The sequence below is a fragment of the Erinaceus europaeus genome, chromosome 23, assembly GCF_950295315.1.
Source record: "Erinaceus europaeus chromosome 23, mEriEur2.1, whole genome shotgun sequence".
In the NCBI taxonomy this organism is placed as follows: domain Eukaryota; kingdom Metazoa; phylum Chordata; class Mammalia; order Eulipotyphla; family Erinaceidae; genus Erinaceus; species Erinaceus europaeus.
In genome coordinates, this window is record NC_080184.1 from 1,086,941 (window position 1) to 1,114,272 (window position 27,332).

The 27,332-nt window shown below is 60.3% G+C and overlaps 1 protein-coding gene across 9 annotated transcripts; it reads left to right on the forward strand.

Moving 5' to 3' along the window:
* The first annotated feature begins 131 nt into the window (after window positions 1-131).
* On the forward strand, window positions 132-20,691 carry CELF5 (CUGBP Elav-like family member 5). Of its 9 annotated transcripts, none has more exons than XM_016188993.2 (13): window positions 136-464; window positions 4,844-4,926; window positions 9,700-9,748; window positions 10,749-10,877; window positions 11,350-11,429; window positions 12,228-12,374; window positions 13,640-13,781; window positions 13,861-14,004; window positions 14,645-14,707; window positions 15,097-15,180; window positions 17,099-17,242; window positions 18,203-18,355; window positions 18,886-20,691. In XM_016188993.2, exons 1-12 carry the CDS (start codon window positions 254-256, stop codon window positions 18,328-18,330), a joined length of 1,404 nt encoding a protein of 467 aa, XP_016044479.1. In that variant the 5' UTR covers window positions 136-253; the 3' UTR covers window positions 18,331-18,355; window positions 18,886-20,691. The 9 variants fall into 9 exon arrangements, with proteins under 9 accessions (XP_016044481.1, XP_007524876.2, XP_060038004.1 ...); XM_016188992.2 differs by having other exon boundaries at window positions 137-464; window positions 9,700-9,751; XM_016188997.2 differs by lacking the exon at window positions 136-464 and adding an exon at window positions 711-805 and having other exon boundaries at window positions 9,700-9,751.
* The last annotated feature ends 6,641 nt before the right edge of the window (window positions 20,692-27,332 follow it).

Below are 27,332 nucleotides of genomic sequence, written 5' to 3' on the forward strand. Positions count from 1 at the left end.
TGTTCTGGGGGCAGTGTGTTCGGGGTGGCAGGGTCCCCTGGTGGGCAGGCGTTCTGGGGGGCAGGGTGCCCCTGGGGGGCAGCCCCCCTGAGCCGCAAGGCCGGGCCCAGGGCAGGCCACCCCACCCGGAGGGCTGCAATGCGGGCCTGGGCCGCTAGGGGTCGCTGCGACTCCCCTTTGTGGTCCTGATGCTGCGGGGGGCGCGGGGTGGGGGGGCGGCGGAGGCGGCGGGAGGCGCGGGCCGGTGGGCACCATGGTCCGGCTGACGGAGAGCGAGCGCCGCCCGCAGCTGCCGCCCCCCGGGGCCCGGCCCGACGGCGCCAAGGACCTGGACGCCATCAAGCTGTTCGTGGGCCAGATCCCCCGGCACCTCAGTGAGCGTGACTTGGCCCCCCTCTTCGAGCAGTTCGGCCGCATCTACGAGCTCACCGTCCTCAAGGACCCCTACACCGGTCTGCACAAAGGTGGGCGCCGACCCCCACCCGGGTGCCCCTCGCGCTCCTTCTCCCCCCACCCACCCCTGCCTGCCGCCTCCCTCCTCCCTCCTTCCTCCTCCCTCCTCCCTCCTCCCTCCCTCGCTCGCCGGCTTCGGCTCCCCGGCCTCTCCTCTCTCCCCGGCCTGGCCCGACACCCACATCCTCCTCCCGGCCCCCGTCCCCTCCCTCCTCCCCGCCCTCCTCCCCGCCTCCCCCCGCCCCGCTTCCCCAGGGAGGGGGTGCCGCCCCTGCCCGAAGTTGGCGCCCGGGTCCGGCCTCCGTTCGGGTGGACGTCGCCACAAAGCAGGGGGACGGTCCCGGGACCAGCGGTAACTACCCAGGCGGCCGGGGGAGGGGGAGGGAGGGGGCGGGGGGGGCCGGTCACCCCTCTCTGCGTGCCCTGTCACCTCGGCCAGCACCCGGGGTCGGGTGGCGACGGGGGGGGGGGGGGCGGGGGCCGGGCGCTGCCTGGGGTGCTGAAGTGGGGGGAGGGCGGGATGGGGGCCCTGCCTGTCTCCCGCTTCCCTGCCCCCGCCGGCGTGGGAATGGGGGTGTTGGGTGATCTCGATGCTTTGTGCCGACCCCCCAAAGCCCCCCGGGGGGGCCGGGGCCCGTGACCTATTTCAGACCCCCGCACACCCCCGCGTGACCCTCTCTCCATATGGCAAGAAGGCAGAGTGGGTCCCTACATGCATGGGCGGCCGGATGGAAGGATGGATGGACGGACGGACGGATGAATGAGTCTGTGAGCAGGGCAGGCCCCGGTGGCGGAGGCCACTCTGGACAGGACCCTCTGGGGGAGTTCCCGGACCCCTCCCTCCTCTCTTCTTCAGTTCAGCCATCAGCCATCCTCCCCCGCAAAAGGTCGGCTTGGAAATGTGCTCCCTTCCCATGGCCCAGCAGGGCCCCCCAAGCTGAAGACCCCCCTGCGCCCGCACGCGTCTCATGGACCCACTTCTGGAAGGACTCCCGTGGGACTGGGCGCTCCCGGGACCCCCAGACATGCTCGACGGAGATCCTGGCTCCAAGGAACAGAAGGGGCTCACGGGGCCTGGGGATCCCCTCCCCCTTTCTTTCCTTTGCCACCTCATCCCCACCCCCACCCCCAAACGTGAGCGGGGCCGTGGGCAGGAAGGGGCGCTGGGGTGTGGGCTGGTGCCCCTTTTCCTCTGCTGCGTTGGGGGGGCGCCTCATGGGGTCCCTGTGGCCAGACACAGACGTCTGTGTCCCTGTGCCGGGGGGGCTCCGGGTCAGGCTGTCCCCAGAACTGGCCCTGTGGCAGCCCCCCACCTGAGGGGGGCCGGGGAGGCCTCGCCTGGCCTGTGAGGGTCCTGGGGGGTGGACCCGCCCGAGGGGCTCGGTGGTCAGTCCTCAGCAGAAGGAAGGGACAGACAGATGGACAGATGCTGGGGTGGATGGGAACTCCCACTGTGCGAGCATGGGGTCTGGCCACCTCCGGCCGACTCTCTGGGGGTGTCGGTCTGGGGGAGCCCCAGGTGCCCTCGCAGGGGCTGGCCGGGAGAGACCCCCCCCCACCCCACAGTCACCTCCAGCCTCCACGAACAGGGAAACTGAGGCAGGTGGGCTCCTCTGTGTGGGAAAGGGGGTCCCAGCCCCCAAACCCAGAGCCCCCACAGGGTGCCAAGAGGGGACCGTGGGCCAGAGGAAGCAGCCGGCACCCCAACTCCAGAGGGGTTGCGTTGGGACCGTGAGATTGGGGGGCTCGGGCGGCACCCCTGGATCTCGGGGGGCACAGGGCTGAGGAAGGGGGGGTTGTTTTTAAGGGAGAGAGATGGAGAGACACAGAGGAGTCTCCCCTCCATGGGCCGAAAATGGGGTGTCTCGAGGCCGTCTGGAGTGGGGGCTCAGGCCAGGAAGTGGGGGGCTGAGAGCCTCCCCCTCCCCAGCTGTTGTTGCACAGGAGCCTTTTGGAGACCTCCCTGCAGCCTGGCCCTGAACCCCCTCCACATGCAAATGACAGTTTTTGTCTTAAAGAGGGTTTGGGGTTGGGGGCCCGCCCACTGTTCCCGTGGGGACCCAAGCTGGACCGCTCATGGTGGTGGCGGGTCTGTCCCTGCCCCGTGTCTCAGCTTCCCCACCCCCACGCCCCGTGGAGTCTGCTGGGGGATGTTTGAAATCGGGGTGGGGGGCTGGAATGTCATTTCTGGCAGGGAGGCCTCTTCAAGCTGCCCCCCACCCTGTGCCCCCCCAAATCTGGCCGCCCTGCCCCCAGATCCCAGCCTGGTGTATGTGGGGGGGCACAGCGGGGGTGCGGGCATGGAGGTCTGGGCAGCCAAGGTGCTGTGGAGAATTCTGGGAGGACTTTCTGGAGGAGGCAACCAGGGCAGGTGACCTCCAGTTACATTCATTGATTGATCCATTGATTGATTGATCCATGAAGGCATCCTGGGGCTCTGCTGTTGCCTAGAGAGGAAGAGAGAGACAGAGATCTTAGAACCCTCTGGATGGACGGATGGGGGGATGAATGGATTGACAGGTGGGTGGATGGGTGGGTGGGTGGACAGATGGACGGACAGATGGATGGATGGTAATGGATTGATGGGTGAATGGATAGGTGGCTGGCTGGAGGGTGGAGTGGTGGATGATGGATGGGTGGATGGATGGATGGACGGATGGATGAGTGGGTAGATGGATATGCGGATGGATGATGGCTGGATGGAGGATGATGGATGGATGGATAGATGGGTGGATGGATGGAGGGGTGGATGATGGATGGACAGATAGAGGGACGGTGGGTGGCTGTGCTAGTGAGTAGATGCCTGAAGGGGTGGGTGGCAGAATGGATGTGGATGGAGGTTGGGGAGGCGGTTGGCAGAGCAGATGGGTGGGCGATGGGGCTGGACAGGGCGGGTGGGCTGGGACTCGGGGGGCTGTGGGCAGGTGTCCAGGTAGGGGACGGGGGCTCGAACCCGGGTCCCGGGCGCAGCAAAGCGTGCGCTGTCCTGGGGGGCCCGACGGCCTCAGGCCCCCAGCAGCTGGGGAGGCAGGCGCTCTTCACCCTGAGAGTCCTGACTGTAGCGAGTCTTCAGCACCACGGACAGCGCCACCGGCTCCCTCTCCCTCTCCCCCTCTCTCCCTCTCTCCCTCTCTCCCTCTCCCCCTCTCTCCCTCTCCCCTTCCCCTTCCTTCTTTCTCCTCTCCTCCCCTCCCCTCCCCTCCCCTCCCCTCCTCTCCTCTCCTCTTCCTCCTTCCTTTCTGCTCTTTTCTTTCTTTCTCTTTTTTTTTTTTTTAGTATATATTTTTTAATCTTTACCGATTGGATAGAAACAGCCAGAAATTGAGGGGGAAGGAGGTGAGAGCAAGGGAGAGAGACCCCTGCAGCCCTGCTTCACCCCACTCAGGAAGCTTCCCCCCTGCAGGTGGGGACCGGGGACGTGCGCTCAGCCAGGTGCACCACCACCCAGCCCCTTCTTTTTCCTTTTCTTATCCTCTTGTCTTTCTTCTTCTTTTTTCTCTTTTTTTCATTTTATGCCTGCAGGTCTTTACTGGGGCTCTGGGTCTCCAGGACCCCACCACCATTCTTGGCAGAGGAGAGGGAAGGGAGGAGGGAGGGGGTGAAGGAGAGAGAGAGAGAGACCACGTCAGCCCTGCCCCACAGCTTATCAGGTTTCCCCTGTGCAGGGTGCTCCCATGTGGTGCTGGGGGCTTGCGTATGGTAGAGTGCGCACTCTGCTGGGCGAGGTGCTTCCTGGCTGCCAGGCCCAATTCTCTTATCTCCCCGCCTCAACCTCGCTCCCTCTCTCTCACCATTGCAATGTGCAAGGCCACTGCTCTGCCCCGACTGTCAAGAAAGAGAGGCAAAGAGGTAACACAGCGCCAGAGCTTCCTCTGTTGCTGTGTTGTTACCACCTGTGGTACCCGGGCTGGGACGGGGCCTCTTGCCTGGCATGGCATGGCACGGCCCTGCCCAGGGATCTGTATCTCTGGCCCTGTTGTGATTCTTTATAGATTGATTTCTGGTGGCCGGGAGGTGGCACAGAGGCTGGAGCTTTGCAGTTCAGACTGCAAGGGCCTGGGTTCCGTCCCTGGCGTTACATATGGTTGAGTGATGCGCCTCCCCTCTCTCTTATAAATAAATTATAAAATTCCCCTCCCTTCCTTCCTCCCTCCCTCCCTTGCTCCTCTCTCCCTCCCTCCCTTCCTTCCTCCTTCCCCCCCCTTCCTCCCTCCCTTCCTTCTTATATTTGTGAGAAAGATGCAGGGCTGGGGCCAGAAGGACCTGTCATTTTCAGGGCTGAGTACTATTCCACAGGGGGAATGCACATCCACCCTTCCACCTCTGGGCTGCTGGGCAGTTGGGGTTGCAGATCCCCATCCCAGCGCCCCTTCCTTTCTGCCCACTGCAGGCTGTGCCTTCCTCACCTACTGTGCCAGAGACTCCGCCATCAAGGCTCAGATTGCCCTGCACGAACAGAAAACCTTGCCGGGGGTGAGTCGGGGTCCCTTCCCAAGAGAGAGGGGAGGTGGCTGCAGCTGGGAGCTTCCAGTGAGACTGGGAAATCTGGGAGGACTTCCCTGAGGAGGTGGCGTCCCCCTCGAAGGCTAGGCAGAGGGCAGCCGTGCAAAGGTCCCGGGGGCAGGGGAGGCCGGGCGGCAGGGCCCGGGGCCTGCACCTCATTGTGTACCAGGGGCGGGAACCCCCAAACCAGCAGCTCTGGGCAGAGATCAAAGCAGTGGGGCCAGGGCATAGCTCAGTCGGTAGGGGCAGGCCTGAGCCCCAGCACCCCGTGGCAGCACCACAGACAGCCAGCGCCGGGGGCAGCTCCTCCGTGGGAGGGGGGAAGGGCTGAGGTCTCTCTCTCCATCTCTCTCTCCTCTCTGACACTGTCTCTCCTCCCTCTGTCTCTCCTCTCTCTCTGTCTCCTCCCTCTGTCTCTCCTCTCTCTCTGTCTCCTCCCTCTGTCTCTCTCTGTCTCTGTCTCCTCCCTCTGTCTCTCCTCCTTCTATCTCTCCTCTCTCTCTGTCTCCTCCCTCTGTCTCTCCTCTCTCTCTGTCTCCTCCCTCTGTCTCTCCTCTCTCTCTGTCTCCTCCCTCTGTCTCTCTCTGTCTCTGTCTCCTCCCTCTGTCTCTCCTCCTTCTATCTCTCCTCTCTCTCTGTCTCCTCCCTCTGTCTCTCCTCTCTCTCTGTCTCCTCCCTCTGTCTCTCCTCTCTCTCTGTCTCCTCCCTCTGTCTCTCTCTGTCTCTGTCTCCTCCCTCTGTCTCTCCTCCTTCTATCTCTCCTCTCTCTCTGTCTCCTCCCTCTGTCTCTCCTCTCTCTCTGTCTCCTCCCTCTGTCTCTCTCTGTCTCTGTCTCCTCCCTCTGTCTCTCCTCTCTCTCTGTCTTCTCCCTCTGTCTCTCTCTGTCTCCTCCCTCTGTCTCTCCTCTCTCTCTGTCTCCTCCCTCTGTCTCTCCTCTCTCTCTGTCTCCTCCCTCTGTCTCTCTCTGTCTCTGTCTCCTCCCTCTGTCTCTCCTCTCTCTCTGTCTCCTCCCTCTGTCTCTCCTCTCTCTGTCTCCTCCCTCTGTCTCTCTCTGTCTCTGTCTCCTCCCTCTGTCTCTCCTCCTTCTATCTCTCCTCTCTCTCTGTCTCCTCCCTCTGTCTCTCCTCTCTCTCTGTCTCTCTCTGTCTCCTCCCTCTGTCTCTCCTCTCTCTCTGTCTCCTCCCTCTGTCTCTCCTCTCTCTCTGTCTCCTCCCTCTGTCTCTCCTCTGTCTAAAATAAAAAGAGGGGCTGGGAAGTAGTTCACCCAGGACAGCACTAACCTGACTGTGCTTGAGGACCCGGGTTCGAGCACCTGGTACCACATGGGAGCGTCTGCATAGGGGAAGCTTCCTGGGTGGTGGAGCAGGGCTGTGGTGTCTCTGCTTTCTGTTTCTTCCTCTCTTTTCCTTTCCCTCTCTCTCCCTCCCTCCATCCCTTCCTTCCCTCTTGCCTTTCTTTCTTCTTTTAAAAATCTTACTTATAGAGTGGTCTGGGAGGTGGTGCAGTGGATAAAGCATCGGACCCTCAAGCATGAGGTCCTGAGTTCAACCCCTGGCAGCACATGGACCAGAGTGACGTCTGGTTCTTTCTCTCTGTTCCTCTGTTTCTCACTAATAAATAAATAAAATATTTAAAAAATCTTACTTATTCTAATGAGAGTGATCCCAGAGCCCTGCTCAGCTCTGGCTGATGGTGGAGCTGGGGCTTGAACCCAAGACCTCAGAGCCTCAGGCGAGAGAGTCTGTTTGCAGAACCCCTGTGCTGCCTTTCCCTCTTAGTTATTTGCTTTTAATCATGAGAGAGAGAGAGAGGGAGAGGGGCGGGGGGGGGGGGGGCGGAGGGGAGGCACCCACAGCCCTGCTCCATGGCTGGTGAAGCCTGCCCCCTGCAGGTGGAGAACGGCTCTCGAACCCGGGTCCCTGTGCGTGGTGACAGGTGGGGGTGGGCCAGTTCTGAGCCTGCCGGGAGATGAACGGACAGGACTTGTGCCAACAAAACTTTATTGACAAAAGCAGCCAGGTGTGGGAGGGCCTCTGCTTGTCCCCAGAGACCGGGGTGGGGGGCAAAGTCTAGAATGTTCCAGGCACAGGGTGGCCCCCCAGGCCAGGCCAGGGCTCAGACCCTGATGGTTCCCAGTTCTCTAGAGTTAAGGGCTCAAGGCCAAGGTCTCTCTCTCTGGTTTTGTTTTTGTTTTTGTTTTGAGCCATGTGGTGCGCTGGGAAGCTCCACTGACGGTGGGCTCTGGCTCTTTCCCCTGGCTCTTCCTCAAAAAAGAATAGAAAGTGGGGCCAGGGAAGCCCTGGAAATGGTCATTGACTGTATCGTATTTATTTTTTGCCGACAAAGTGATTGCTGGGACCTGGTCCCTGACCGGCTCCCTCCTCTCCCTCCTTTGGATGATGGAGGTTGGGAGACAGAGAGCAGGAGAGATAGAGAGAGGAGAGACAGCACAGCACTGTTCCTGGAGCTTCCTTCACACATGGTGCTCCCATGTGGTGCCGGGGGTTCGAATCCCAGTCTCCCTGCAGGGTGAATTCAGTGTGTGCTCTGCCGGGTAAGCTACCCCCCAACCCCCCCATTTGCTTTTGACCAAACATGAAGGGAGTCGGATTCTATGCCCCCTGCCCCCCTGCCCCCTCTGCTTTTCTCTCTAGAGGACGCACTGCCGGCCGCTTAGTGCGTGAGATTCAACAGCACGCTCTAGCAGCCGGCGCCTTTTCAGGGCAGCATAGTATTCCATGACCTGAATTCAGGTGTGGTTTGCCTAGATGAATTGCTTCCTGAGAAATGTGTCATTGGGTGACATGGGGACAGGAATGTCATAGGTGTTTTTTTTTTTTTTGGGGGTGACGGGGTCTTGTCTGTTGAATGCTGATGGTGAGAAGCAGATGGGGGGCTGGTCTACATTCAGGGCCCTGCTCAGCACCCCAAGAGGGTTTGAGATGGAGCGAGAGAGTCTCAGAAATAGAAGGCCTGATTGTGGGTTTCCTGCATGGCGCCCCAGCCCAGGCACTAGGGAGACGTGGCCATTTCCAGGGCAGGGGAGCTCGGCCTGGCTGGGGTCCTGGTGAGGGAGGAGGAGGAGGAGGAGGAGGAGGAGGAGGAGGAGGCCGGAGTGTTGACGGGGCGGTCCAGACCGGGCCCTACTCCTCACCACCGACCTCAACTGCCCTGGTCAGCTGGGCCCTCGGATCCCAGAGGCCTAGCTTTTCGGACCTCGGAGAATGGGGGTCAGCCAGGGTCTGCACTGGTAGATGCCCAGGAAACCGGGGACAGTCGGCTCCAGGTGGGCAGAGCACTGGACTCTGAGGCCCGAGAGGGAGGCCTCTCTTTCCCTCTCTCTCTCCCCCTCTCTTCCTTTCTCTTCCCCTCTCTCCCCCTCTCCCTCTCTCTCTCCCTCTCTCTGTCCCTCTCTTTCTCCCTCTCCCTCTCTCTGTCTCTCTCTCTCTCCCTCTCTCTGTCCCTCTCTTTCTCCCTCTCCCTCTCTCTGTCTCTCTCTCCCTCCTTCTCTCTGTCCCTCCTGGTCTCTCTCTCCGTCTCTCTCCCTCTCTCTCCTTCACAGAGAGATCTTTCAAACAGTGTGGACCGCATGTTAAATGGGTGTCACCCCAAAGCCGACTGTGGCCAGAAGCCCCAGGCCTCTCGCCTCAGCTTTTCTCCTTTTATGATAATAATAAAAAGACCGACTTGGGGGGGGGGGCCCTGTGAGCGGTGGGGAGGCGGTGCGGGGTTTGAATCCCACGCTCGGGGTGCCCCTGCAGGCCCTGTGCTCTGACAGCTGAGCTGCCCCCACCTTCTTCTCTGAGCCCACAGCCCCGCCACCCTTCGGCCAGAGTAAGCAGCCGGGAGCTGCCCATGGGGGCGCCCCGCAGATCCGTGGGGTCCACCAGGGGCGGCAGGTGGAGGGCGGGCGGCCGGCCGGTGGGGGTGGGCGTGTGCGGGCTGCCCGGCCCTGCAGCCTGGTCGGACGAGTCCCAGGCGCACCCCATCCTCCAGGTGGGCGAGGCGGGGGCTGTGGGGTGCGGGGCGGTTCTGGGGGGCGCCCATCTGGCCTTGGGAAGACGCCCTGGCCCCCCTTCCCGCACCCAGGATGAGTGGGGGGCGGCTCCCCCGAGATTATATTCGAGTCTCTTTTGTATGGGCCCCTCGGAGGCGGTTGCCATGGCGACGGCGGCTGCCAGCTTCCTGGGGTGAATCTGTGTCGCCATGGCAACCCGGCCTCCGCCACCGGAGGTGTCGGGAAGGAGGGGGCGGAGGGGGGCTGGGGGACTGGCGGAGGGCCCCCTCCCTGCACCCCCTCACCCCGCCCGCGAAGCCGGCCCCGTCAGTCGATGGGGGGCACGTGGTGCCCAGGTGTGGCGAGAGGGATCGGGGACCCGGGGCTGGTGGGGCTGGGGGCTTGTTGGCATCCGGAGCGGGGCGCCCGGGGGGTTCGGGGTGGGGAGAGGCCATCTCAGGCCAGCCATGATGCTCCTGTCAGAGCAGGTGTGGGGGCTCGAACCCGGGCAGCCCAGGAGGCGAGGCGTGCCCCCGCTCGGGCTCCTGGAGAAGGGAGCCTCCAGCGATGTCCCTGCAGGATGCGCCCCCTTCACCTGGAGGGCTTCCTGGAGGAGGGGCCCTCGCCTTTCGGTCTTGAGGATAAAGTGGGAATCCGTGGACCCCCAGAGGTGGGACCTGGGGGGTGGGGGTAGGTGGTCACCAGTGGTCGGGCCACCGTGACCTCCCCGTCCCCCGCCCCCACAGATGGCGCGGCCGATCCAGGTGAAGCCTGCGGACAGCGAGAGCCGAGGAGGTAGTTGGCATCTCTCCTGGCCCCGGGCGGGCGGGGTGGTGGGCAGCGCTGCTGGGGCCTGCTGCCTGTGTGGGGTCGCACCCGGCCGCCTCCACACCCACAGATGTCTCCCCTGCTGGCTGTCTCCCTGCTGCTGTCTCTGGCTGTCTCTCTGTCCCTGCTGCTGTGTCTGGCTGTCTCTCTGTCTCTCCCTGCCGCTGTCTCTCTCTGCTGTGTCTGGCTGTCTCTCTGTCTCTCCCTGATGCTGCCTCTCTCTGCTGTTGTCTCTGTATCTCCCTGTTGTCTCTCTGTCTCTCCCTTCTGCTGTCTCTCCCTGATGCTGCCTCTCTATCTCCCTGTGGCTGTCTCTCTGTCTCTCCCTGCCGCTGTCTCTCTCTGCTACTACTTTTCTGTCTCTGTCTCTCCCTGCTATTGTCTCTCTGTCTCTCCCTGCCGCTGTCTCTCTCTGCTACTACTTTTCTGTCTCTGTCTCTCCCTGCTATTGTCTCTCTGTCTCTCCCTGATGGTGTCCCTCTGTCTCTCCCTGCTGTTCTTTATCTCTGTCTCTATATCTCTCCCTGCTTTCATCTCTCTGTCTCTCCCTGCCTCTGTCTCTCCCTGCTGCCACCTCTCCGTCTCTCCCAGCTTCTGTCTCTCCCACCCCACAGGGGCTGCAGACTCCCAGGTCCCCTCCTGGAGTGCGGGGGTGGGGACCCACTGACAGACAGACAGACAGACAGACAGACGGAGAGAGGGACAGATAGTGGGACACACAGAGGGACAGATGGGCAGAGGGACAGACGGAGGGACAGATGGAAAGTGAGACAGAGGGATAGACAGGCAGAGGGGCAGAGGACAGGCAGGCAGATGGACAGAGGGACTGAGGGATGGGCAGACAGAGGGACAGAGAGGCCGCGACAGACGGACAGAGAGACAGAGGGACAGAAGGCGGGCAGAGGGAGGAGCGGGCTGGGGAGCCGGGACCCCGCCCCGGGCTCGGCTCAGGGGCGTGTGCCCCCAGGGGACCGGAAGCTGTTCGTGGGGATGCTCAACAAGCAGCAGAGCGAGGAGGACGTGCTGCGGCTCTTCCAGCCCTTCGGCGTCATCGACGAGTGCACGGTGCTGCGCGGCCCCGACGGCAGCAGCAAGGGTGGGCGGGGCCGGGGGCGGGAGGGGCGGGGCCTACATCACGGATGGGCGGGGCTTACAATACAGCGGTTCCTGGAAGGGGCAGTGTTTGTGGCGTGGGCAGGGCCTGTGGGGTGGGGCCTAGGGCGTGGGGCGGGGCCAGGCTTCACGCACCGGGGGCGGGGCCTAGAGTTCAGGGGCGGTTCTAGTGAACCGGAGCATTGCCTCCAGGGCAGGGGCGGGGCCTAGGCAGGGGCGGGGCCTAGTCTGTCTGAGGCTGAGTCCTAGGGTGTAGGGTGCATTTGAGGATGGGGGCTAAGATGAGTGGGCGTGGTCTGGAACGCTGTGGCGGGGCCTAGGTGCAGGCCAGGGCCCAGGGTGGGGGTGTGGGGTACCTAAGGTGGACATGTCTGTTGGAACCGTGGCCGGGTGGCCTCTGCTCGTGGGATTCTCCAGGCCAGGCCGCCCCCCTCACCCCTACCCCCCCGGAACAGGCTGCGCCTTTGTGAAATTCTCCTCGCACACGGAGGCGCAGGCCGCCATCCACGCCCTGCACGGCAGCCAGACCATGCCGGTGAGAAACTGAGGCGGGGGTGGGGGGCATCGGGGCCCTGTTGGGATGTGCACGTGTGGGTGTGCGGCCTTTATGCACGTGTGCAACTGTGCTTGGTTATGCATGCGAGGCAGTGTCTGTGTGCATGTCACTCTGCACGTGCGTGACGGTGCATGTCTGTGCTAGGACACGTGTGATGGTCTGCGGTGTGCGTCTGAATCTGCTAGCTGTGAGTGTTCGAGTCCGCGTGTGATGATGTGAGCTGAGTGAGCACGGGTCTGTGTGTGTCTGTGCGCGCCCGCACGTGGCAGTGTGGAGTCAGGGGCCTGTGTGTGAAAGTGCGTGGCTGAGCCCACTGGACCCTGACCTAGCCTGAGCCCTGACTCCTGATCCCTGATGGAGCCCCAGTGTGGACTGATCCCCATCCAGATGGAACCCCAGTGCTGATTGACCCCTGACTCTTGATGGAGCCCCAGGGTTGACTGATCCCCGATCCCCGATGGAACCTCACAGCTGACTGAGCCCCGATGAAACCCCAGTGTTGACTGAGCCCAAATCCCTGGTTGACTGAGCCCTGCTCCCTAATCACATGGAAGCCAGACGGAGCTTTGACCCCAGGCTCAGCTTGGACTCCTGGCTGACCCCCGTCCCCGGCCTGAGCCCAGACACCTCGCTCTGGTGCGTGCAGATCACCGACCTGTGCAGAGGTGGCTGTGGGTGGTGCTGGCAGCTTGCAGCCACCCTCCCCCTCCTAGCTTTGGGCAGGTTCTGGGGCCCCAGCGTGGGTGCCCAGCTCCACCGCGTCCTATGCACCTGCAGGGGGCCTCCTCCAGCCTGGTGGTCAAGTTTGCTGACACAGACAAGGAGCGGACGCTGAGGCGTATGCAGCAGATGGTGGGCCAGCTGGGCATCCTGGCACCGTCCCTCACCCTACCCTTCAGCCCTTACAGTGCCTATGCGCAGGCCGTGAGTGCCCGGGGCCTGCCCTTGTCTGTCTGTCTGTCTCTCGGGGGACTTGGGAACTCTCCCAAATGCAGGCTGGTTCCTGAGCTCTCACCTATGACCCGAACTCAGCTCTGGAGGACTCAGTCTGAACCCCAAACTCAGAGGGGACCTATGGGAGGAGTCCTGAGCCTAGACTGAACCCCGCTTTGCAAATGAAGACCCTCCTCCCAACAGAGCTGAGTCCCAGATCTGGATGTCTCTCCCCCACCCCCTCACACACATACCTAGGTTCAGACCAGCTCTGGCCAGACCTCCAGACTGACACCCGAAACTGTCCGGGAGATGAGTGTTGACTGACCCTGGTGATGGGGCAGCCCCAGGGCTGAGCTCTGGCTCCACACTAAGCCCAGCGGAGCCCACACACTCGATGACCCTGATCCCAAGGGGAAGCCCTGATTTCTGAGTCCTGATCTGAGGATCTTGACCCTAACTAGCCCTGATCTTTGTTTCTCCTCCTTCTCCTCCCCTTCCCCTCCCCTTTTCCCTCCTCCTCCAGAGCACTGTTCAGCTCTGGCTTACGTTGGTGCAGGGGACTGAACCCAGGACTTTGGAGCCCTAGGCGTGAGAGTCTCTTTGCATAACCATTATGCTGTCTCCTCAGCCTACTTTTTTAATGAGTGATTTAATATTTGTTTACAAAACCACGAGTAAACAGGGGGACAGCTCCACACTGTTCCCACCCCCAGAGTCCTGTGTCCGGACTCCCTCCACTGGAGACTGCAGTAGCTCTCCCCAGGTCACAGGCAGGCTCCTTTCTGTAACTGTCTGCCTAGCTGTGTATATATTTTGCCCCTCTTCCTATGTAGTCCTGCCTTCTCTTCCTTTCTAAGTCAGACCTACACATGCTACTCCTTCTGCGTGTCCTTCCTCTTTCTCTCTGGGCCCTGATGGAATTGGGGTTCAGAGCCCTCTGACATTTCTCCCCTTCTGGGAGTCTGGACCCAAATTCTTTATGGGGAAGCAGAAGGTAGGAGGTCTGGCTTCTGTAGTTGCTTCTCCGCTGGACATGGGTGTTGGCAGGTGGATCCATCTCCCCAGCCTGTTTCTGTCTTTCCCTAGTGGGGTCGGGGCCCAGCCCTAACTCTTAACTGTGACCAAGGCCAGACTGAGCGTGTTCCTGGGCCGAGTCCAGACTCCTGACTGAGCCCTGCTCCCCGCACCTCTCGAGGTCGGGCTTCTGGCCCTGGCCCGCAACCTGTGCTCACTGCCCCCTCGCCCGCCTCCAGCTCATGCAACAGCAGACCACCGTCCTGTCCGCCGCGGGTACCTACCTGAGCCCCGGCGTGGGCTTCTCCCCCTGTCACATCCAGCAGATCGGCGCCGTCAGCCTCAACGGGCTGCCCGCCACGCCCATCGCCCCTGCCTCCGGTGAGAAGCCCCCAGGCGCCCGGGGGTGCAGGGCCGGGTCACCTCTGCCCGCCAGCCCGCTAACCCCCGGGCTCCGCAGGCCTGCACTCGCCCTCACTGCTCAGCGCTGCCGCTGTGCCCGGCCTGGTGGCGCCCATCAACGGCTTCTCGGGGGTCGTGCCCTTCCCCGCCGGGCACCCTGCCCTGGAGACTGTGTATGCCAATGGCCTCATACCCTACCCAGGTAACCGGGCGGACCTGCCACCCCCACCCCACCCCTAAGCTCCTGTGCCTCCCCCCCTACCGCCCTTTCTAGTCACCACGAGCGAAGAGACATTTTTCTTGGCGGTTCGTTTGATGTTATGTGGAAGCGAGACCATCTAGTAGTAAAACGGACATAATTTATTTATTTGTCGGCTGGGGACTGAGAGAAGGCGACAGGGAAGGGGGAGATAGAGAGAGACACCTGCAGCCCTGCTCCACGGCGCGTGAAGCTTCCCCCCGCAGGTGGAGACCAGGGACTCGAACCCGGGTCCTTGCCGATGGTGACGTGTGCGCTCTACCAGGTGCGCCACCCGCCAGGCTCCCGGGTCATCTCGCCCCCAGTTCCATCCATTGTTGTCCCTGGGGCTAGGAGCCCTAGGTGTCTGCGGAGAGAAAGGGCGTGGGGGTGACCTGCGGCGGAGACCCCGCAGAAGCCAGGGGGTGTGGGTGGGGAATCGGCAGGGTCGCTGGGCGCCCCAGAACCTGGATTCTGGCCTGGCTGGTGCCGGCCTCAGTTTCCTTACCAGCCTGTGCAGCGTGCAGAGCGCGGGCTGCTCTCCTGGCCCTTTGGGGGTGCGGGGGAGCCCCGCCCCACTCAGCCCCTCCCTCTGCCCCCGCAGCACAGAGCCCCACGGTGGCCGAGACCCTCCATCCCGCCTTCTCTGGAGTCCAGCAGTATACAGGTAGGGAGGCCGGAGGCCACGCCCCTGAGACCACGCCCCGCCAGGAGCCCCGCCCCTAGACCGCCACCCAGCCTTCCTGCCCCATCCTGGCCCCGCCCCTCACTGGCTATCGGGCCCCGCCTCCCTCAGGTGGCCCGTCCCTCCCAAGGCCACGCCCCCGCCGAGCTTTTGCCTCGACCCCGCCCTTCAACGAGGCCGGCCACGCCCACAGGCCCCGACCACACCCACAAGCGCCTGGCCCCGCCCCCAGCGTCCAGTTTCGGCCCTGCCTCAGTTGTGGCTCCACCCCCAATACCGGGCACTGGCTTCTCTGGCCGTGGCCCCGCCCCGCCCCGCGAAGCCCCGCCCACCGCCGGCCCCGCCCCTCAGCGCCCCTCTGCCCTCCGCAGCCATGTACCCCGCTGCCGCCATCACGCCCATCGCGCACAACGTCCCCCAGCCGCCGCCTCTCCTGCAGCAGCAGCAGCGAGAAGGTGAGGGCCCGCACCCACCCCGCCGCACAGCCACGCCTCCCCGGGCATGCAGACACAGCGAGGGCTCCCCCAGCCTGCTGCTGGGGGCTGCGGAGGGTGCCCGGCTCCTCCAGCGCTGCCTGGGCTCTGAAAGATGGGGCCTGCCGGCTGCCCCTGTCTGGGGGGACCCGGTCCCCACTGCGCCCCCAGAGCCCGGGACTGACAGGTCTCCTGAGAAGGGCCGGTGACCCGGGGCCTGGCAACCGGGGTCGCCCGACCTGCCCCCCGCCCGCCCCGGGCCACAGACTAGCGCCAGGAGCCTCCCGTGGGTGCGGGGGCTCGAACCCGGGCTGTGCATGCGGCCACGGCCACGCGGACTGTCACCTCGTGGGCGAGGCAACTCGTGAGCAAAGGGACACGCTTCCAAAGGCTGGACACGCTGTCCAGAGGCTTCCAATGATGAATGAGTGAATGAATGAATGAATGAATGAATGAGAGAACAGGTGGTGGGTGAATCTGTGAACCGGTGACTGAACGGAGGAGGGAATGAATGCGCCACTGAATGAATGAGTGAATGAATGAATGAATGGATGTGTGAATGAAAGAGTGACTGAACAAAAGAGTGTGTGAAGTGAAAGAATGAGTGAAAGGGCCAATGACTGAGTAGATGAATGGATGAATGAATGAATGAATGAATGAATGGAGAAAGGAGCTGTAAATGTCTGAGCTGGCTATTCCGGAGGTGGCGCTGTGGGTAAAGCACTGGACTCTCGGGAAAATGTCTGAGTGAGTGAGTGAATGAATGAATGAATGAGTGAGTGGGTGGATGAAAGAGTGGGTGAGTGAATGGAGGAATGAATGACTGAGAGGGTGAATGGATGCGTGGGGGAATGAGTGAGTGGGTGGAGGAATGGATGCGTGGGGGAGTGAGTGAGTGAGTGAGAGGGTGAATGGATGCGTGGGGGAATGAGTGAGTGAGAGGGTGAATGAATGCGTGGGGGAATGAGTGAGTGGGTGGAGGAATGGATGTGTGGGGGAATGAGTGAGTGAGTGAGAGGGTGAATGAATGCGTGGGGGAATGAGTGAGTGAGAGGGTGAATGGATGCGTGGGGGAATGAGTGAGTGAGAGGGTGAATGAATGCGTGGGGGAATGAGTGAGTGGGTGGAGGAATGGATGCGTGGGGGAGTGAGTGAGAGGGTGAATGGATGCGTGGGGGAATGAGTGAGTGAGAGGGTGAATGAATGCGTGGGGGAATGAGTGAGTGGGTGGAGGAATGGATGTGTGGGGGAATGAGTGAGTGAGTGAGAGGGTGAATGAATGCGTGAGGGAATGAGTGAGTGAGAGGGTGAATGGATGCGTGGGGGAATGAGTGAGTGAGAGGGTGAATGAATGCGTGAGGGAATGAGTGAGTGAGAGGGTGAATGAATGCGTGGGGGAATGAGTGAGTGAGAGGGTGAATGGATGCGTGGGGGAATGAGTGAGTGAGAGGGTGAATGAATGTGTGGGGGAATGAGTGAGTGAGTGAGTGGAGGAATGGATGCGTGGTGGGCGGGCCAGCACCTGTGGCAACCCGCCTGCATTTCTGAATGAGGCTACGGGCGAGCGCGGATAACAGCGTCCTGCCCCCTGTTCCTGGTCTGGAGAATCACCAAGTCTGAATTCTAGGCTTTATTATTATTTTTTGTTGTTTTGTTTTTGTTGGGTGGTGCGGGGGGCGCTCATATGTTGAATGAAATCAGTGTCAAAAAAAAGATTCACTGCCCCTGGGCTAAGAGACAGAGATATACAGAGACATAGAGACAGCACAGCCCCAGAGCCTCCCCCAGCTCCATAGTGCCTCCCAGACGGTGCCTGGGCTCAGGAGCCATCTCTGGGCCCATCCACGTCAGTGAGAGTCTCGAGGCCCCGGGCCGGGCTCACTGTCTCTCTCCCCTGCAGGTCCCGAGGGCTGTAACCTGTTTATCTACCACCTCCCCCAGGAGTTTGGCGACTCGGAGCTGACGCACATGTTCCTGCCTTTTGGCAACGTCATCTCCTGCAAGGTGTTCATGGACCGGGCCACCAACCAGAGCAAGTGCTTTGGTGAGTCCCTGCGTGGGCTGGGCGGGCGGGCGGGCACAGGGGAGACACCGCCAGGCCCTGTCTGGGCAGCCAGGCTCTCCGGTCCGTGGACTCGTGCATTCCTTCTTCACTCATTCATTTACTCATTTGTCCATCACTCATCCATCCATCCACCTGTGTGTTCATTGTTCACTCACTCATCCACTCACTCATTTGTCTATTAATTCACTGCCTCATTCATTCATTCATTCACTCACTCACTCACTCACTCATCCATCCAGCCACTCACTCACTCACCCAGTCATTCATTCATTCACCTCTTTGTACACTCATTCATTCAGTAATCTACTAACTTATTTACCTGTTCATTCATTTATTCATTCATTCATTCATCCAGTCACTGGTTCATTCATTCATTCATCAATCCAGTGACTAGTTCATTTATCCATCCATCCATCCATCCATCCATCCATCCATCTACCCATTCATCCATCCATCCATCCATCCATCCATCCATCCATCTACCCATCCATCCATCCATCCATCCATCCATCCATCCATCCATCCGACTGGTTCATTCATTCACCCATCCAGTTCTTGTTTTCTATTATTCACTCACTCATTCCTTCATCCATCTAGTCACTCAGAGGTCCGTCCATGCCTTACTCACCCACTCATTCATTCATTTATTCACTCACTCATTCCTTCATTTATCTGTTCACTCAAAGGTCCATGCATGCCTTTACTCATTCACTCATTCCTTCACTCTGTCGTCCATTCTCTGGAATGTGCCCCACTAGGGGCCCGGGGCCCCTGCTTCTGCACCAGTGACCTCACCACGGGGGAGGCGCTTCCAGGGGGACCTGGGAGGGAGCGAGGGAGGGAGGAGCAGCGGGCCCCCCTGGGGGGAGGGAGGGGCTGAGTGTCCAGAGCGGGTGTCCCCCAAGCCCCCCGCACCTGCCCACCAGCCCGTCTCCACAGGCTTCGTGAGCTTTGACAACCCGGCCAGCGCACAGAGCGCCATCCAGGCCATGAACGGCTTCCAGGTTGGGATGAAGAGACTAAAAGTGCAGTTAAAGCGTCCCAAGGACCCCGGGCACCCCTACTGACCCTCCCCCAGCTGCGGGAGGCCAGGTGAGCCCCAAGGACTCTGGGTACCCCCCTAAACCCCCCCAGGCTGTGGGTAGCCAGGTGAGCCCCGGCCCCACCCAGTGAGCCCCCAGGTCACTTGGGCAGGTGAGCCCCAGAGGCCAGTGAGGTGGACGTATTCTGTGCCCCCTCGACCAGCAGTGGGCCCGCAGGGACAGGGAAGGACAGAGGGGACCCCCAGGGACACTGGAGGACACCCCAGACTTGGCATCCCTAGAACTGAGCCCAGCCCCCCAAGTTCCCCGCAGACCAATGGGGGCCAGCCCCCCTAATTTTCTGGGTCACTAGGACGGACATTGTGTCCAGAACCTGGGGACCCCACTGCCACTGCCCCCAAGTGGGATGCGGCTGATTTGGAGGCTGGGTGAGAGAGAAGGAAGCAGAAACATCTGACTTGCTAGATGGGGTTCAGTTTGGTGGAGTCGGCCTCTGAACCCCCAGAAGATCTGGGGTGGGGGGCTGTGGCAGGAGGTGATTCTGTCTACCCGCCCAACTGCATCCCTTCTCCCCTCCAGGTGAGGGGTCCCCCTGCTTCCGAGCCACGCGGAGTCTGGAACCAGCCCTCCTCCGCTTGCCCCTGCACCCCCTCCACGCCCGCCTGCACCCCCAGATGTGACAGTCCAGACGGTGGCACGGAGCGGGGCTGGGGCCCTTCCCGGACGGGTCGGGAACTGGGGGGGGGGCGCTCCCTTGGACCACTTCCTCCTGCCACTCCCCAAGACACAGCTACTTCCCCCTGTCCACGTCTGGGGGCGGCAGGAGACAGTTTATATCTATTTTTGGGGCCAAACTTTTCCGCTCACTCAGCAGGGTTCATTCAGCTGGGGGGGTCGGCCTCTAAACCCCAAAGGGCTGCGGCTGGCCGGGTCATGGGGTGCAGGGGGCGACCCCTAGCCTGAGGGCTCTCACCACCCCCACACCCCAGCTCCCCACCGTTGAGCTCCAGGATGTGAAACCCCCCTCCCACGGGCGACAATAGTCTCCCTGACCCAAACTGCAACTTCTAGACCCTCCCACTGCCCCCCTCGTCCCCCCTTGTTTCCCCTTTGTCCCTGTAGGCACAAGACCCCCCCCCCCCCATCATAGCCTTACACGTACGACCAAGCAACCAACAGGTCTTACCTTTCTGTCATGGGGGGACCATTAGGGTTTGGGGGACCCCTCCCCAACCGCCCCCCAAGGACAGACCTTGGGCTCTGCATCACCAGCTTGGGGTTCACTCACTCCCTTTGCCAACGCAGGACCCCAGCCTGTACTGGGTCAGCGACCCCCCCCCCATTCTGTTTCTCTCTCCCTTTCTCTCTCTCTCTTTTTTTTTTTTTTTGCCAGAGCACTGCTCAGCTCTGGTTTATGGTGGTGTGGGGGATTGAACCTGGGACTTGGGAGCCTCAGGCATGAGAGCTGGTTTGCAGAACTATTATGCTGTCTCCCACACCCCCACTCCACTTCTCTCACAGCTGCCAAGAAGACTTTCTTCCCTTTCCTCTTTCAGCCCTTCTGAGCAGAGAGAGAGAGAGGGAGAGGGAGAGGGAGAGGGAGAGGGAGGGCAAGCGAGTGAGCAGCGTGGGGGCTCAGATGCCAAGGGACTTCTTTCTTGTTGCCTCTTTGGGCAGGGGCGGGGCGGGGAGACAGGCGGGGTGTCCACGCAGCACCCCAGAACCATGGACCAAGCTCCTTGAAGCACAGAATTCAGTCCCCCGCCACCCCCGGACCCCACCCCAGACAACTACCACCGCTAGAAACTTTTCACCAAGAGAAAAGAAGAAAAAGAAAAAAGAAAAAAAAAAGGAAAACAAAAAAATTCTTCTAAGCAGCCGACCGGCGCGTCTGGGATGGGTTGGCCGCGTGCGAGGCCCCGTGCGCCTGCCGGCTGTCCGTGTGCATACCCCCGCCCCGCCAGGACCGCGCGCCCTGCGCCCTGGGCCCTGAGCCCTGAGCTGTGTTCTTGGTCCATGTTTACGAACTCTCAATACCGTTTTTATACTCGCCTCAAAGACCTCTGTGATTTGTACGATGTTTATTTCTGCTACAAGCTCTTTCCACTCTGCCCAGCCTGACTTTTGAAGGCGCGCACACGCACACAACACACAGAAAAGCAAAAAACAAAAAAACCCAGTAACAACATGAGAAGGACTCAGAGGGACCTTTTTTGGGGTTGATGTGGTTTGCGTTTTGTGTCAGTGGAGCTTGGCCCTGGCTGTGGGGGGTTCTTTCTTGTCACTGTGGTGTGTTCCAGGTGAGGGACCCCAGCGTCCCCAGATGCCTCTCTTTGGTCTGGAGAAACAAGATTTATTTAATAAAAGTTTTACTTGCTAAAACACTGGGCTCGACCCTCATTCCTCCTCCTCCCCTCTCCCTCTCCCTCTCCCTCTCTCTCACCAGGAATAGCCAAAAGGCACCAGACCATGATGGGTGTCTGCGTGGAGACTAATCGGGATTTTGCCAGGCACATGGCTGGTTCCAGCCCTGGCACCACATGGGAGGTGCTAGGCCACCAGGGGCAGCTCCCATGCTGTGGTGTTTCTCCCCTCTGCACACTTTTGTCTCTTTGAATGAAAACGTGACACAGGATTGGTGAAGTCCCCCATGAGGGAAGCCTTCACTCTGCCAAAAAGTAAAATAAAAATAAAGCTTTGTAGTTAAGTCAACGTTCAGTCTGGGGGGGGGGGTGCAGTGGATAAAGCACTGGACTCACGTGTGAGGTCCTGAGTTGAATCTCTGGCAATGTATGCGCTAGAGGGAGGCTCTGCCCTCTCTCTCTCTCTCCCTTCCCCTCTCCCTCCCTCTCTCTCTCATAGATACATGTTTAATCTGGAGAGCTGCACCGTGGAGGGGAAGAATGAGTCAATCTATTTCAAGATTTTATTTAGTAAAATAAGGCAGGAGAGAGAGGTGGAGGCAGTGTTCTGGTGCCTCTATGCCTCTCACCTGCTAGGTTAAAAAAAACAGTGGGGGGAGTCAGGCGGTAGAGCAGTGGGTTAAGCGGACGTAGCGCAAAGCACAAGGACCAGCAGAAGGATCCTGGTTCGAGCCCCTGGCTCCCCACCTGCAGGGGAGTCGCTTCACAGGCGGTGAAGCAGGTCTGCAGGTGTCTGTCTTTCTCTCCCCCTCTCTGTCTTCCCCTCCTCTCTCCAGTTCTCTCTGTCCTATCCAACAACGATGACATCAATAATAACTACAACAATAAAACAAGGGCAACAAAAGGGAATAAATAAATATTTTTTTTAAAAAAGAGTGGGGCCAGGCAGTGGCGCTCCTGGTTGAGTGCACACAACACAGTGCACAAGGATCTGGGTTCAAGCCCCTGGTCACCACCTGCAGGGGGGAAGCTTCATGAGTGGTAGAGCAGGGCTGCAGGGCTGTCTGTCTGTCTGTCTATTTTTATCTCCCCATCCCTCTCAATTTCTCTCTCTCTCTCTTTAAAAAATTCTTTGAGCTCACTGAGACCAGGACCATGCAGGTGAGGAGCCCCAGCCATGACCTTGTTTGTAAAAAGCAAAGCAGCAAAAAGCAACCAAACCAAACCAAACAAAGGACAGGGAAGCAGTACAGGGCGTCTGCAAAAGACTCTCCTGCCTGAGGCTCTGGGGCTCAAGTTCCATCCCCAGCACCACCATCAGCCAGAGCTCAGCAGGGCTCTGGGGGAAATAATAATAATAATAATAATAATAATAATAATAATAATAATAATAATAAGGCAGCTGGAGAGACTGCATAACTTCTGCTAAAAGACCTTCCTGCCTGAGGCTCTGGGGCTCAAGTTCCATCCCCAGCACCACCATCAGCCAGAGCTCAGCAAGGCTCTGGGGAAAATAATAATAATAATAATAAGGCAGCTGGAGAGACTGCATAACTTCTGCTAAAAGACCTTCCTGCCGAGGCTCTGGGGCCCAGGTTCCATCCCCAGCACCACCGTCAGCCAGAGCTCAGCAGGGCTCAGCTGGAGATGGCCAGAGAGGGACTAGATCCAGAAACCAAGTTCCTGTGTCCAGGAGAACAGCCCAGAGGGAGGAGTGTCGGGTCTGCCTGCCTGAGGCTCCCAGCTCAGGCCTGATTTTGCCTGTGCCAGCCGGTGCCTCTAGTGCCTCTCTCCCTCCCTCCTCTCCCTCTCTCTCCCTTTCCCTCTCTCTCTCCCTCCCTCTTCCTTTTTCTCCCTCCCTCTCCCTTTCTCTCCCTCCCTCTCTCCCTTTCCCTCTCTCCTCCTCTCTCCCTTTCCCCCTCTCTCCCTCCCCCTCTCTCCCTCCCCCTCTCCCTCCCTCTCTCCTCCCTTTCCCTCTCTCTCCCCCTCCCTCTCTCTCTCTCCCTCGCCCTCATCCAGGGAACCCTTTGGGTTCACACTGGGCACTATGGATCCGCCATGTTCAGGGCACAGCTCTCCCTCTGTCTTCCCTTCTGTTTGATTTGATCCGACAGAAAGAAGCAGAGCGGAGCAGAGGGAGAGAGACAATGAGACTCCTGCAGCTCGGGAAGCTTCCGGTGCAGGTGGGGAGCAGGGCTCGAACCCGGGTCCTTGCGCTCGCCCGGCCCAGGCACCGCACCGCATGCCGGTGTGTCTGGCTCTGGCGGTGTGTCTGGCTGCTCGGCAGGTGGCAGCAGAGACCAGCCCTGGGCGGCCCTGCGCCGGTTATGCAGGGAGGCGGCTCAGCTCTGCGGAGACTCCAGAGCCGCGGGCGCGAAATCCTCTGTCTCAAGGGCGGGGGGGGGGGGGGGGGGGGAGGAGCACACTGGCTAAATGCACAAGGACGGAGTTCGAGCCCCCGCTCCCCACCTGCGGGGGTGGGGAGCGTCACCAGCGTTGTAGCAGGGCTGCAGGTGTCTCTCTGTCTCTATCTCCCCCTCTCAATTTCTCGGTCTCTATACAGCAATAAATAAATAATAAAATTAAAGGGAGCCGGTGGCACAAAGCACAAGGACCGGCGTGAGGATCCCGGTTCGAGCCCCCGGCTCCCCACCTGCAGGGGAGTCGCTTCCCAGGCGGTGAAGCAGGTCTGCAGGTGTCTGTCTTTCCTTCTCTCTGTCTTTCCCTCCTCTCTCCATTTCTCTGTCCTACCCAACGACGACATCAATAACAAGAATAGCTACAACAACAACAAAAAAAGGGCAACAAAAGGGAATAAATAAACATTTTTAAAAGTTGTATTTCTCTTTAAAAAATAATAATAAAAATAAAAAATAATTTAATTTAAAAATGTCTCTTCTCCGCCCCCGCCCCCATGAAAAAGTTTGCCAGGGCAGAGGTCAGATTGCCCCTGTGCGGACCCCTGGCTGCGTGTGGCTGAGGGGCTGGGAGGTGGAGCGCCAGTAGGTGCACACGTGACCATGAGTGAGGACCCGGGTTCAAGCCCCCGTCACCATGTGGGAGCAGGGCTGGCTCCTCCGCCCGCCTGCCTGTCTGTCTGTCTGTCTGTATCTGGAGGCGGTGCAGTGGGGGAAGCGCTGTTCTCCCAGGCAGGAGGCCCTGAGTCCCATCTCCAGCGCCGCCGCATGAGCCAGAGGGAGGCTCTGCTTCTCCCTTAGCTAAATCAGCATTTTAAAACCTCAGCGAAGCCTTTCCTTCCTGCCGGCTTAATGGTGGCCTGGCAGTGACGGCGCTCACTCCTCAGTTTTCTCCTCAGGCTGAGCGGCTGGGCCCTCGGCCTGGCACAGCACCCGCAGGAGCCCGACCCCCGGGCGCCGGCGAGCCGGAGACTTTGCAGGGAAGAGGGTCTTCTGCGGACCGCAAGGTGCGCCCAGGTCTCTGGCCCCGCCCACGCCCCCAAACAGAGACCACGCCCACACCACAAGCCCCGCCCAGAACGTGCCCCGCCCCACGCATCCCCGCCCCAAACTCGACCACGGCTGCCGCGGGGCGCGGAGGTGGGGCATATTTACATATTCATGAGCCCAGCCGCCAATCCCTGCCCCGAATCTGGTGGGAGCCCGAGTGGTTGTGACGTCAGGGATGACGTCTGGGGTGAACCTTAAAGGCGCAGTGACCCTCTCAGTCTCCCCCAGCAGGATGCCGCGCAAAGCGGATTCCTGGGTTGGGGATCCTTGGTGCATGAGGTGTCAGAGCTGGGGGGCTGCTTGCGGCTCCTGGGCGGAAAATCCAGCCCCCGGGAGGATGAGGAGCAGAGAGAGGAGTCCTGGGTGATGGGGATGTGTAGGGCTGGGGGGTCTGGAAGTGGGGGGCAGCGGGGGCCCTGAGGTGACCCCCGCTATGCTGTGCTGTCTCTGTCTCTTCCCTGTTCTCTGTCTCTCACCTGCCAGAACAGAAATAAATAATTAAAAATGACAAAATTAAATATAAGTAAATAAGACTGTTCCTTTCTTTCCTTTCTCTCTCTCTCCATCTCCTTCCTCCGTTTCTTTCCTTCTAATTTTTCTTCTTTTTTTTCTAGTGTTTTTATTACCTTTATTTATTGGATAGAGACAGCCAGAAATGGAGAGGAAGGGAGAGATAGAGAGGCAGAGAGACGCCCACAGCCCTGCTTCATTACTAGTGAAGCTGCTCCCTGCAGGTGGGGACCAGGGGCTAGAACCCAGGACCTTGGACACTGGTGTGCGCACTCAATCAGGTGTGATTTTATTAAATATTACCTTTATTTATTGGACAGAAATAGCCAGAAACTGAGAGGAGAGGGGAAGCTAGAGAGGGAGAGAGACAGAGACCCCTGCAGCCCTGCTTCACCACTCGTAAAGCTTTCCCCCTGCAGGTGGGGACTGGGGGCTTGAACCTGGGTCCTAGCACACTGTAATGTGAGCACTTAACCAGGTGCGCCACCACCTGACCGCTATTCCTTCCTGTCTTTCTTCTCCTTCTCCTCCTCTTCCTTCTTCTTCTTCTTTTGCTCGAGGGTTGTCACTGGGGCTCGAGGCCTGCACCACGAATCCGTTGCTCCTAGAGGCCTTTTTCCCCCCTTTTGTTGCCCTTGTTGTTTTCTTGTTGTTGTCGTTGTTGGATAGGACAGAGGGAAACAGAGAGAGGAGGGGAAGACAGAGAGGGGGAGAGACAGACAGACACCTGCAGACCTGCTTCACCGCCTGGGAAGCGACTCCCCTGCAGGTGGGGAGCCGGGGGCTCGAACCGGGATCCTTATCCCGCTCCTTGCGCTTTGCGCCACCTGCGCTTCACCCGCTCTCTCTGTCTTCTAGTGGGGATTCACTGGGGCCTGATGTCACTGCACCTGTCAGATTCCTTTCTCTCTGTCTGTCTCTGTCTGTCGGCACAGAGAGACCCCACAGCACTGGTCCTCTGCTCACGCAGCTTTGCTGGTGCACGGTGCTGCCTTGTGTGGCTGGGGGCCTAAGCCCAGGTCCTCACACTTGGTGATGGGAGTGCGATTCTAGGCGCGCCTTCTCTGTGTTTCTGACGATGATGAAGCAGACAGACAGACAGACAGACAGACAGACGGCACTGCATGAAAACTTCCCTCAAGGTGACGGAGGCTGGGCTCAAGCCTGGGTCGTGCACAGGGCAAGGCAGCTACCCTGTGAGCTATTTATTCATTCGTTTGTTCTTTCTTCTTTTTAGATTTTGATAGAGACAGAGAGCAATGGGGGGAGAGGGACACCTGCAGCCCTGCTTCCTGCAGGTTCGGCCAGGGGCTTGAACCCGAGTACTCATGCAAGGTAATAGGTTTGCTTAACCAGGTGCACCACCGCCTGGCCCCTTGTTGACAGCTTTTTCCCAGAGCCCTGCTGAGCTGACGGTGGTGCTGGGGCTGGAACCCGGGACCCCGGGGCCTCAGGCAGGAGGTTCTGTGTGCAGAAACACCCTGCCGTCTCTCAGGCTCCGGGGTATTTACTGGGGGGACGCAGAGACTGCTGATGCCAGGATGGAACCCTGCACTTCACACCCCGGGATTCCTGGCTAGAGAGACTGCTGAGTGGGTGGGTGGGTGAGTGAGTGGGTGAGTGAGTGGACAGACAGCCGGACAGGAGAGGCAGAGTGAGTGAGTGGGTGAGTGAGTGGACAGACAGCCGGACAGGAGAGGCCGAGTGAGTGGATGAGTGAGTGAGTGGGTGGACAGACAGCCGGACAGGAGAGGCCGAGTGAGTGAGTGAGTGAGTGAGTGGACAGACAGCCGGACAGGAGAGGCCAAGTGAGTGAGTGAGTGAGTGGACAGACAGCCGGACAGGAGAGACTGCTGAGTGGGTGAGTGAGTGAGTGGGTGAGTGAGTGGACAGCCGGACAGGAGAGGCCAGGTCTCTTGTGCAGCCTGTCATCTGCTGCTGACTCAGTTAAGGCATTTCCCCTGGCGCTGGGGGACCCGCCCCCTGGCCACCACACCCCCCCCCTCCCCCCCCCCCCCCACCCGGCGCCCACAGGGCCTGTAATTTGCTCGGTACCTTGTGGCGTGCCGGCAATTACCCTGAGGTGTGCGGTCGGCCTGCGGGACGGTGTGGGAGGCAGCTTTGGGGGGATAGGGGGTGGGGAAGGGCTCAGCAGGGAGGAGATTGAGAGGGTAAGAGAGACAGAGAGACACCTGCTGCCCTGCTCCAATGCTGGTGAAGCTTTGCCCCTGCAGGTGGGGAATGGGGTCTTGAACCCACGGCCCTGTGCATGGTAACATGTGCACTTAAGCAAGAGCACCACCGCCCGGGCACTTCATTCTTTTTTACTGGAGACAGAGAGACGCCACCGTGCACCTCCACCACTCGCAGAGCTTCCCTCAGTGCTGTGGTGCTCCTGTGGGGTGCCAGGGTTTGAGCCCAGGGCTTGGTAGCTAGTAAGGTGCGCCTAGCAGCGAGCTGTCTCCGCCCTTCTCTCTTTCTGCCTAACAAAGTGGAGAAAGTGCACCGGGGGCGGCCTGGGGGGGGGGCTCAGTGGGCAGAGCACGAGGCGCCGGCTTCCAGCCCCGGCCTTGCAGGGTCCAGCGGGATGCCCGGCTCCTCTGTGTTAAATAGATAGGAGCTGGGGGAGACAGCATGCTGCCTCTGCAGAGACACTCTCCTGCCTGAGGCTAAGGCCCCGGGTTCG